This window comes from Cupressus sempervirens, chromosome 3 (assembly GCF_028749045.1).
Source record: "Cupressus sempervirens isolate cs-2001-9-10 chromosome 3, ASM2874904v1, whole genome shotgun sequence".
Lineage (NCBI taxonomy): Eukaryota > Viridiplantae > Streptophyta > Pinopsida > Cupressales > Cupressaceae > Cupressus > Cupressus sempervirens.
The window spans coordinates 501,998,904-502,011,235 of NC_143120.1; the positions used below are offsets into that span (position 1 = coordinate 501,998,904).

The window sequence follows — 12,332 nt, forward strand, 5'->3', positions numbered from 1 at the left end:
TTTGAAACCTCCATAAAATGTAAGGCACTCCCACCACTATGTTAATTTTGGTTTGGTGGGAGATGTCAATGAAATATTATATATATTATATGTGATGTTGACTACAAGGAAGGATGCTAGTTGTTGAGGAAGAGAGATAAGCCTGGTAAAACCCAGTGAAGTGTCACTTGAATCAGGACCAGTCATGGTCTGAAAGTTTTGCCTATTGGAGGGCCACTTAATATGTATTGGAGGGTCATGATATGATCAAGAGATGGTGTTGGATCCACTGAGGGGATCTAGAAGTGCTTAGAGGTGCTCAGTTGAGAAAAACCCATGTTAGTACACCTAGAATGGAGAGTTTTGTAGTTGAAGTGTTAAAACATGGTGGATCATCCTAGAAAGTGGAAAATCATTTGACTATAATCATCTATTAACTTTTTCTTTGGGTTAGGAGGTCTATTATTGAGACCCTTTAGTACTTGCTTTGTTAGGAGAGGGCTAATAAGGTCTAATTAAAGAGTTAGAAGGTGAAAGAAGCATTCACCATTCAAAGAGTGAGAACCTAAGATTATTAGGAATTTAATAACTTCAAAAAGGGTATTTTAAAGTGTAAAAACATCTCTAGGTTCTTTGGGAATTTTGGGAGCAAAATGTTTATTTGAGTGTTGGAAGGGCTACTAGGCAAACCTAAAAGGGCTATAGTGGAAGAATGGTGAAAGATGAGTGGAAAAGAGTGAATGGGGAGTTTTAACATGTAAAATGTACTATGTTAATATAATCTAAGGTGTTAGGATCATGGTGTGAAGTTTGGTTTGAGTTTTGGTGTGTTGGAGGCACTAGGTACACTAGGTGGCCTAGAATGGAGTTGGTGAAAGAAGAGATCAGTATTCATAGCATGGAATTTTTATGATTTGAATGATCTAATTTTGGTTTACTAATGATGAACCAACCACCAAATAGGTTTGGAAGTGTGTGGAGAAGGGAGATTGGAGAAACCCTCAAATCAAGGGTTTAAAGGCATCATTTTGGGGCTTTTGATTTTCCAAGGATTTTGGGTCTAATTCCTCTTGGAATTAGGGTTTTTGTAACATATTGAGAAACTATTGAAAGTTTGGAGTCTTGGGGGTGCAAGTAACTAGGTGTTAGTTTGTTAATTTGCCCTATTTTGGTGCATTTTGGGGTCACATAGTGAGGATAGTCATACTTGGTCCAAAGAGTCTATGGAGATCTTGTAGTATGTTGTGTTAGGGGAAATATCACATATTGAGGACTGTAACATTTGGTCCAAAATAGATGTCCCCTAAAACTTGGGCTACATTGTAGCATGAATATATAACATTTGAACTTAAATATAAGTATCACAATTCGAATAATATCACATGACCAGCCATATCAAAAATTCAATAAAAAAGAATGACCAAGTTCATTCTATTTCTATTTGTTCAAATGAATCTAAAAATTCTTTCACTTCCATATCAATGACATCAAAAGATAAAGATGGAGTGGGAGCGATAGAAAACATAGATTCCCAAACATATTCTGCGATAATTGGAAAACCAAAATCAATAGAAAATGGGGGTTGAGTATGTATCTAGTCGAACAACTCCTCAAAAATAGGAGGGGAGGAGAAAAAAGGGATATTTGGATATGCTGAAAAATTGTGAACAATGCTCATATCATAATCAACTTTTCAGGAGATAGAGATTATCACATTATTAGACCTTTCTTTTAAGGCTTGCATGGAATGAGTTTATTTTAAAATGATCTGTGTCCATTATTTCTATAAATGGGGATAAGACTTGTATAACTTAGAGATACTTTTTTATGGGAATATTTCCTTGTTCTTTGAATCTAACAGCTACCATTGAGAACTTATAGGTATTTTTGTAATTGATATGTATGAAATGATTTCCTCGCCTGGGACTAAGATCTCAAATCTCCATGGTATATCTTTAGAAACATAAACTAGGTCCAGCTATAGTTCTAATAGGAGTGTTGAACACTTGGTGCATTTATGTTCCTTTTGTGTTTTCATATCTTAGAGATTGGGGAGTGTGTGTGGATTTATGTTCCTTTTGTGTTGCCATATATTAGAGATTGGGAAGTGTGTGTGGATTTATGTTACTTTTGTGTTGTCATATATTTTACCATAAACATAAGTTATAAATTTTGGCATACACATAAGATTCGGAACAAGAAATCAACATAGAAACTTAGATTGGAAATGAGATACAAAAGAGAACATGTAGCTTTCATCTAGAGTAGAATACATTGGACTAGGTGATCTAAGTTCCCTAGTCTTACAATGTATTTGTCAAGAGAAGGTACTAAAGTTTGAATAAGAAGGCTCTACACATCTCTCTTTGAAAATCAAATGAAAAGTGCTACACACTAGTGTACAGTAACTTAGTCCAACTTATTTAGCTATTTGAAATCTGAAAATATCTGCCTCAATCTATTCTACCCACCTGTAGCTCCTCTAGAGTCAAAAATGCACATACACACACAAAAAGAGAGAAAAATTAATTGTGTTGTATAGAGGCTTGCTTGAGTCGAACATTGTATTGGTGTTCCCACCTCCCATGAAATCATATTGAAGATCCGTGGTTGTAGCTTGTTTCTTGTTATGTGCAGATCTACACTTCACTTGAAGGAATCAAGAACGCTTGCAATGGAAGGATTAAGTGGATAAGTGGACAAAGCTAAATTTGCAAAATGAGATACATGATAAAACATAATAAGTTGAAATGTTGACACAATAACATGATAAATCATAACATTAACAATTATGAAACCATACTGCAGGATTGCTCCATTGGTACAGTTATGAATCTCAGTTGCTCATGTACAAAGAACACGTACATTTTTAAAAGCTTCATATCTGCATTCTATAGCAACCTGCCAAACTCACGCATGGGAATAGCAATGGTAATGGGTGAAAATTCTGACTTAATTGTAAAGGAAGAAGGAAAACCTAAGAGTTTAAAGTACTCTGATTGTTGTTCTCTTTTGGTAATTTTTGTCAACCTGCCTCAACTATAATCCAACGCAAGGCTAGGTTTTCATTTCTTTGATTATAAAATATGAAATTTGGGTATCTCACAAAGACTAGTTTAAGGCAAAATGACTTTCATAATATCCCATGTAAATAAGAGGCGAAAAATATTTCATCCATTTTCTTCATACTCTTGTAGTTTATTTCAGATAAAAAAGTACTATCTAAAAACATTTAGAAAAATCTTGAAACTGATTGAATAGAAAACAAAAGACTATAAAAATAGATCAACCCTCAAATAACATTTCATCTAAAATATTGACAAGAAAAATAAATCCCGTTAGTTTTCTCTTCAATCAACCAGTTATTGCATAGATTTCAACTGAATTGACCAAGCTAGAAAAGCTAAAAATGTGTCTAAAAGAAAAATAAAAATTATTTTATCAAATTCCTAAACATCATTTCTAGAACGACTATATGTGTTCAAACACAATCATCATTTCTGTCATTGATAAATGTTTAATCTAATAAAATTGATAAGAATTTTGTGCTTCAACTCATGATTTCTTGACTATTCATTTCAATGTGTATTCATATAACTTATGTGGAATCAAAATAATTTATTCTATATATTTTTTCATCATACCTTGCAAATCAGAACCAGTAAAGTTAACGCTAGCAAATAAGCTTTAAAATATATATGTTTATAGTAAAACGAAGAAAATAATGATTAAAAATATTTTGATTTTTAGCTATAAATTAGTTTTTTTGGGGAAGATTTGGATCACTAGTATTATATTAACAATAAATTAATTTTTATTTTTTTTATTTGACAGCAATTGTATTTATAACTATATATTCAACTTATGAAAAGTTTTACATATCTACAAATATTAATAATTTATTAATAGAATATTTAAACTAGATTAAATTTAATTTATTAAAAGATTATATTTAATAAGATCTATTCAAATTTAATTAATTAATTATAAGGCAAGTACGTGCACTATATGGCACTTGTTTTTTATAGAAAAAGATGCATCTTCCTATAACATTTTTATAATATATATGGTTTGAAGATGTCATAATTTTGGATTTAATAATTTTTTTATTTTTACCTATTGTTACTAGATCTTTAGTGTGCTAGTGAAGTTGAATGATTCTTAAAGAAAGTGTTGTTAAAGATAATTTTGAGTGCAAGACTCCAATATCATGATATTTCAGCCTAAGACTAGTGTTTTCCTAGGGGAAGCATAATCTTAGCTATTATAGCTGACTTCACAAGCCCATAGAATTTAAACTACACATCTCGTGAACTTTTTTTATACTATCTTCATATGCCACTTAGCTACATTAAAATTATATTTTGACTTATTGGTATTAAGGAAGCTCTTCTAAAATTTGTTAAATGTTTTAAGGGTCAAAAAGTTGTCATTTCAAAATATATTATTTAAACCTATTCAAAGATTCCATAATAATTGTGCACTCAAAGTATCATATTTATGAACAAGTGTCCTAATAATAGCGTTCAAATAGATCAATTGTAAACTAGAAAAGTTAAAAATAATAGATTACAAACACATATGTGAAACCTATCAATTAAATTTTTATTATTATTTTATTGACTCCTATAAAATTAATAAAAGAATAAGATGAACAAAAAGTACATAACTCTTAAAATGTGCTCAACTATTATTGCTCTTCTCCTATTACAACTTTGTCAATAAAGATTGTCCCATTAAAAGACATCACATCATAACATTTCAGTTTTCCTAAAGATCTTATAGAGACATCATGAGATATTGGTTCTTAAAGTTCTTAGGAGTACATCATGAGATTCATGTTTTTAAATATACACCACAACAATATAAGATATTTGGTGAAAAGATTTAACACAATCCCAGTGCAGTACATTGTGATGTTAAAGTGAAGACTTCGATGGGAATAAAATAAGTTGGTGATTTTCATGCGTGCCATTAGTGTCTCTCTGTATTGCTCCACTCATCCACACAACCATACTAATATATTCCATCACCTACGCCATTTGTGTACGTCACTGGAATTGCTTCCTTGCATACTCCACAATTTGTTTCTTAGATATTTACAACATTACTGTTTCAATTCAATCGATGGTATTGGGCCTCTGAAACATTGGCTGGCAGCAGTAATTATCCCATCCAGAGACTGATCACTGTAATAACTATTTTCTGTGGTTAAAAGCTGATGAAGATCTACAAACAAAACCTTAGTATTTGATGAATTACTTGTATTTTTTAATTCAGTTGTGTAATAATTTTTTGTATGGACATTTTCAATCACACTCTATCACAACTAAATTTACAAATAAAGTATAAATTTCACGTTAATTAATGAGGCTGTGAAATTCTATCCCCACAATACGTAATGTACATAATAGTTAAAAAGAAGGCCGGTGGTACCCATATCCTTACAGGGCTGCATAAAACAGAGCAGCCAAAGTTTAAAAATGAAAAATAAGCTTTAAAAAAAGGGAGGGGCTGAAGTTGTTTATTGAGAGGAATCAGCAAAATATCACACTAGGCTTCACTATTGATTTCCCTCATTTTTATTTTTTTCCTATTTTTAAACTAAATATTATCTTAAACAATTTATTATGAATAATTTTATTTAAACATACTATTTGTGACTGCTAAAAAATAAGCTCCAAAATTTGATGATGATGAGATCACCAACTCCACAAAGTGCTCTTAGCCAAATTAAGCTAAGCCGTTGCATAGGGCCTGCCCTTGGCCAGACAATTTGGAGAGTAAGAAAATAGAGGCAGAAGAGAAAAGTATTGTAGCTGAGAAACATAGCAAGTCGAAGGGTGTGTTTATTATCAACCATTTGCTTTTCTCCAAGAGAGAAAGTAGAATTATCATCATCATTACTCTCTCCACTTTTGCTGTCAACTCTTCTACTGACATCACTTCCAACCAAGCAGGCCGCTTCTGCCCATTCAATAAGAAATGATAGATAAAATAATTATAATAAAAAGTGAATATTATTAATTCATAGGAATAATTTATTAGCTTTTGGGTTTGATTGTGTTTAAATATCAATGTTTGATCTCCCATCTGGTGATTTATATCAGAATGCTGAAATGATAATTAGTGATCTATCTTCTCCTTTCTCTTCTGATGATAGATCACACGAGATACAATCAAAACATTGATATTCAAACTAATGGAAAAACTACTGCGCTATAACGAAAATCTATTTTATAACGAAAAACTACTGCGCACAAACAATGGTCACAAACCTGTAAAGCAAAGAGTCCAAATAAGCTACTAGATCTGCTCTGTGGGGGTTGATAAGATGCATTTGGAGGGATGCCGAGGTTGCTGATAAACAGCTTGTACAGACCAATGCCAAATATGAGCATTACTGTTCCCAATAAATATATATCTGAAACCAAATAAATATAAATCAGCATGATGATTGTAAGTGTTAAATGAAATCAAAAGATTACGTTAAAAAAATAAAAATAAAGAAGTTTCATTTGTAACACTCTTACCTATTGCTTCTACAAGGGGTAGAATTTCATGGGCAGACTCTAACCCCTTGAAAATTGGAAAACGATGAAAGTATTTCAGAAATGAGTCCCACATAAGGGCACACCCCTGTTATTCATTCCAATCAAATTGGATATTTCATATTTTCTATGATTATATGTTTTAAATTATTAAATATGATCTAAAAAATACTTTAAAAAATTAGAGATCATGAATTTGGAAAAGAAGAACTACCCTGAAGAAGCAGAGAATAGAGCCTGTAAGTGCACCACCCACACCCATCAAGGTAAAGAACCTACAGTTAAAAACCACCTGACCACATACACATACACTATAAATTAACATTCAATTAAACCTTAACATTCCTCTAACATAATTTTCTATATGTGAAACTCACATTTTGAATCAAATCTTCTATCCCATTCTTCTCTGGTTGTAAATCCAGTCCTTTTTTGGGAAATTCCCAAATGATAACTTCTTTTGCTGATACCTTATTTTGTAGCAAACACATCGGTGGCCTCCTCTTACAAATTCTTTGTTTGGAAGTCCTACAAGTTATAATCCTTGCAACTCCCCTCACAGAATGATGTGTTTTACAAAGACCCACATTGTGTGATTGCAATAAACGAGAGGATGCCATTCTTTGGTCACAAGAAAAATGTTTCACAATCTCAACTAAACTAAAATAGAATCTCCTATTTATAAACCAAATGAGAATTTTGGCGAAGAAGTATATTCTTTTGAAACTAATAAGAGATGTCTTGCATGAAACGCAGCAGAGTTGAATGCTAGTGTGGAATTCAAAGATAAAACGTGTATAAATTGTGTGTACGGGAGGAAGATTGAACGTAGGAAAATCCTCCACATTACTATGTTACAAATGACAAAGAATGAGGAAATGGGTGGTGGAGAGGAGAGATGATATGAGCCCTTGGTGAAGCTTTCACAAGATTTTAAATGAATTTGGAAGGACAGATATCTGGCAAAATGGTAAAAGACAAACCGGGGATAAAAAAGGGCTCTCTAAAGTTGTCTAAACAAGTGTTCTTTATCACCCAGATAGTGCCTAAGGCAGAGATATAACTACAGAACGGCTATTTAATTTTAGATATATTAGGGGTAGGGATTATCAGTAGAGCTTCAATAATTTTGATAGTTTTGTCATAGATATTTTTAATTACCATTCTTAAAAAAATCTAAAAAATGAAAATACATGTACTAATAACCGATCATACGTGCATTAATAGTGAACAACTTTTTGTGCATGAACATAATGGATATTGGCAAGAATTTTGAAATGACATTTTTCTACCATTTTGCGATCCCTATAGAGAGATCCGTGAATACCAAAAAGTCGAAATCTTAACTTTAAGATCTTCACTCATATACAAAGGTAGAGTAAAATATGACTTATAGTTTAAACATGTGTGAAGTTAGCACGAGTGGCTACTAGGTCTTGTCCCCTTGATTTATGATGAATGAGAGGGCCCCACTTAAAGTGTGCAACATCTAAACAACAAACCAAAAGGCATATCTTATTATAGGATACTTTGTATTTTTTCAAAAAAAATTATATATTTTATGATTTAATTTGTTGAACACTAGACTTTTTTATTCCTTCACTTCTCTAACTTCTTTTTATAAGTCCCTTATTCTTTTATTTTGGTTCCAATAGTTTCTCCTAGTGTGCTTATCATATCTATTAGCGCCAAATTTTGTGGTAATGTATTGATATTCAGGAGGATCATTGTATTGCTTGAGGTGGAATACAAAATCTATTTTGGCTGACAACTTTATGGCTAGAGTTTGGGATATACGTGAAAAGAAATCAAGTGCGCTCATGTTTGTAATGGAAGTATGAAGCACTCAGACAAGTTGATCAGGGAGGTGAAAGTGGTTCTTAAATTTGTAGAGGCTCGATACTATATTGTGTTTCAATTTCACTTTTCACTTCGTCAGAAGTGAGACTTGGTATCGGCAATGAGCCTTTCTATATTCGGAGCATATCTATTCAGGTAGCTATCCTACCATTATCCTTGTTGTATAAAAGCACTTATGTGGTGTCACATTAATCAGTGTTGTTATACATTTCATTAGAATTAGCTTCTTTGTGGGTTTTCCATGTATAATTATGGTGTTCATTTTATTTTTGTACACATGCTTTCATTATTTTCTTTTGGTGGTGTACTGTTGTGCTTTAACTGAAAGATCTTAGGTAGTAGCAAAGATGTAGCTTAAAATTTTCCTACTCAAATCTCTCTTCAAATCCCATCTTTTTTTTAATAAGTTTGTTGCTAACTTGTTCAAACAGTTTAGTAAATTCTTTTTATTTTGATGAAGATTTTGATATGTATTATTAGTTTATAATTTGCAAATTGTGAAGATTTGTTTTGAAGTAAATTGGCACAAATGTCTCCTTCAAAAAAAGCAAAGTCAAATGAATAATATTGTGATGTCCCATCTCTTAAAGAAGATTTTACATGAATAGATGATAGTATTAAATAAATGTGACCAATTTTCTTTAAGAATGATTCATAGGTATATACAACTCAAATAAATGTGACTAGTGTTCATTAATGGTGATTAGTAAGTGTAGACAACTCAATACACTATCTTATGAAGAAACTAATCTCCAATTAAATCTCTCATCCTAATGAAATCTCATTTAATTATTGATTAAGGATATTTTTCCTTGAATGACACCTACACTGCATGTGCAACATAGTTAGTCTAGTATCTATTTAAATAAAAATGAAAACAATTGCATTCAAAATATTCTATAGGTAGTTGGAAGAAGTTAAGTCCCACTTTTGGGGGGAAAAGGTGGATGTGTTTTCCTTGTTTTTAAAATTTTCTATCAATTGATGTCAAAATTGAGGCACTTAGAAATTGAATCTCTAAAAAAAATTGAGTCATAGAAAATGTAGTGCTCATAGTCTACTTCTCAAATATGTAATTTATTTTAAATACCCACATGGTAGAAATTTCTTTCTAATAGGTATGTCTAAAAACCACTTTTTAAAAATGCTTGTTTCAGACCATAACACACACATGTACAACCACAATAGTTTTGCGTAAATAAAATATTTTTGTGAATCCTTTTAGGGAAAGATACCTAATAGACCAAAGGTTGATAATCATATTTTTATTTTATTTTTATTAATTTATTTATTAAATATTATTTGACTATAAATATATTTTCAAAACCTTTGGTGTACAACCACCATAAATTAATGAAAACTTAATATTTCTCCCTTATCTATTATAAGACACTTTGATTTCTTGAAGACATTTCTTTATGAATGAAGTAGGATTTATTTTTGGATGATCATATGAAGGATGTTAATGCATTTGTAGAACTCAATATATGGTATGTCTAAAGAGTGAATTAGGGAACTAGTGTATCTATAATAATCACGTAGCTACTTCTTATACCCAATCAAGCATGTCAGTGTTTTAATTTATTCTAAACTTTTCACCCTTTATTGGTAAAGAAGTCATCTTGGTGGTAATGAATTACTTGACCAACTATATGTGTTTTTGTGCATTACCTTATCCTTATAGTGTTGCAATAGTTTCTTAACATGTTTTGGGTTTATTGTTCATACTCTAGGAATTTCTAATTCTTTTCTAGTATTATTAATGATCCATCCTTTGTTAGTATATTTATAAAAAAAAATTCTTAAGTTGTAGGAAATCTCCTTGACTTGGAGTTAACTTATCATTTGTAAAACTAATAATAAAATAGAACTTATCAAGAAGTTCTTATTTTTATTGATCATGACTTAGGAAAATACATAGTGGGCTAAGAGGCTACCTCTAGCTAATTGCATGTACACTACTTATTACAATGCTTCCAAAATGACCCAATATTGGGCCTTTTGTGGTACTATTCTAGCATCCCATATTATACTTATATTTTAGGATCTCTAGTGAGTTATTATGGCTTTAATACTCTATAGTGTCATAATATTCCTTCTTTAATATTATCCTAGCTTTGATATCATTCATTTTGCATGACATAACCTTGGTTAGATCTAGGTTGATTTTAATTTTGTTATGCATATTCTTTTATTTGATATTGCATAATTTGTGCAAGTGTTGTCATCGTCATATTATCACTACAACATTTGAAGTCATTTTGCTATGGAAAACCATCGCAATTGCAACGTCCAACTATCACCCTAGCGATAGACTTGCTCTTTGGCCATCATCAAACTTTTGTTGTCACAAATTGCAACGGTGAGGGAATCCATCGTAATTGAGACAGTAAAAATTATCATAACTTGGAAGGAGGGAGGGACAAGACTTCATGTTTAGGATGTTGCAATTGCGACAATACGTCATCATAATTACGATGGTCAAAAATTTGATTTCGTTGTCACAATTATGATGTTTATGCAATAGCTACATTCTACAAGCGATAGTTACCCATCAGATCATCCTCATAGTTGTGATGTTGTTGTGATAGATGTGTTGTACAAGTGATGGTTATTCGTTGGATCTTTTTGTCGTAGTTACAATGTTGTTGTGACAGTTGTGTTGTGCAAGTGACGGATAGCTACCCGAATTTACCATCACAATTATGAAGGCTAGTTGAATTATTATTAAAAAATATTTCTTTTGTCCACTAGCATATATAGGTGTAACTCACATTAATACTATTGCATCAAATAGTATTGTTGAAGTCTAAGAATGGCTTGGTTGATTGCTCATAGGGATTATCTTGTTCTACATTCCCATTGAAATATTTATATGATCTCACACATCCTTTTGTAGATTATTAATGTTCTCTGTTAAATATTCTACTTCAACACTCACCTTGCTTTCTTGTTCCATCTTCCTCAATTCTACTATAGTCCTTCTACTACCCTCATACATAGGTTTGAAATGTGACATACTAGAGCTCCCATTCATAGAATGTTTCTAAGAAAACTCTACATGTAGTAGAATCAAGTCTCATCCATTGGTTTTATCTTCTACTAAGCATCTTACCAAGTTACCTAGAATCCTATTCAATCCTTCAGTCTGCACAAAAGGCTGTGTGTCATGTACATCTATTTTGTGTCCTCAATTTGTTCCATAGGGTCCTCTGGAAGTATCTATAAAACTTTGTATAATGATCTGGAACTAATATGTGGCCATTGTTAAACATTACACACTAAGGAAAAATTAAAGCCTGGAAAAAGTAAATGGACTTTGACTATTTGACGATTTTACTTAGAATAAATCCTTGATGTCTAATGTTTAAGCTGATCACTATACTCTTTGTTAAACCATGTAGTCACTACCTATTCAAAGAATACATTGGTGATATGAATAACATCATGGATATTCTATCAAGTAATGGAATTGTCTATGTCTATACTTTAACACTTCATAGTATACTATGCACTATCATAATCTTGATACAAGCCAACCAAGTGAAATCAAATAAAAGTTCGGACCTCTAAAACTCCTATATACTGCCTGAATAACATCACAATAACCATATCAAGAAAATACTACCTTAAAGAAACTAAATAAAAAGTAACTAATTAATAGCATTCCTAGAAATAGTTACTCAATATCCATCAAATCAATGTACATAATTTTATAACACTTCTTCAATAGAAAACAATTTCATAAAAAATTATATATAGAATCCTTTGATATTGACTAGCATCATACTCTAACTACAACAAGAAATATATTAATGCAACACAATTTAAACCAAAAAATGAGACTTTGTCTGAAAATTTGTATGCTATAATAATCATATTTATTTATATATATGTACATATAGATAAAATAATCAAAAATAATAATTAAAGAACACTTCA

General features: G+C 31.4%; 1 protein-coding gene across 3 annotated transcripts; it reads right to left on the reverse strand.

Moving 5' to 3' along the window:
- Positions 1–4,645: 4,645 nt before the first annotated feature.
- Positions 4,646–7,405, reverse strand: LOC149567375 (uncharacterized). Of its 3 annotated transcripts, none has more exons than XM_089817479.1 (5): positions 6,908–7,405; positions 6,745–6,822; positions 6,513–6,618; positions 6,258–6,403; positions 4,646–5,168 (listed from the first exon to the last, which is right to left on the reverse strand). In XM_089817479.1, the coding sequence occupies exons 1-5, from the start codon at positions 7,148–7,150 to the stop codon at positions 5,166–5,168; spliced, it is 576 nt and encodes a 191-aa protein (XP_089673605.1). In that variant the 5' UTR covers positions 7,151–7,405; the 3' UTR covers positions 4,646–5,165. The 3 variants fall into 3 exon arrangements, with proteins under 3 accessions (XP_089673605.1, XP_089673604.1, XP_089673603.1); XM_089817478.1 differs by having other exon boundaries at positions 4,646–5,943; XM_089817477.1 differs by having other exon boundaries at positions 4,646–5,946.
- Between the last annotated feature and the right edge of the window lie 4,927 nt (positions 7,406–12,332).

Excerpts from the sequence above, each read along its gene's own strand:
- LOC149567375 (XM_089817477.1), bottom strand. The coding sequence starts at position 7,150 with ATGGCATCCTCTCGTTTATTGCAATCACACAATGTGGGTCTTTGTAAA. Across the intron at positions 6,823-6,907 it reads TAGAAGATTTGATTCAAAAT|GTGGTTTTTAACTGTAGGTT; the intron begins GTGAGTTTCACA and ends GTATGTGGTCAG. Across the intron at positions 6,404-6,512 it reads ACCCCTTGTAGAAGCAATAG|ATATATATTTATTGGGAACA; the intron begins GTAAGAGTGTTA and ends ATTTGGTTTCAG.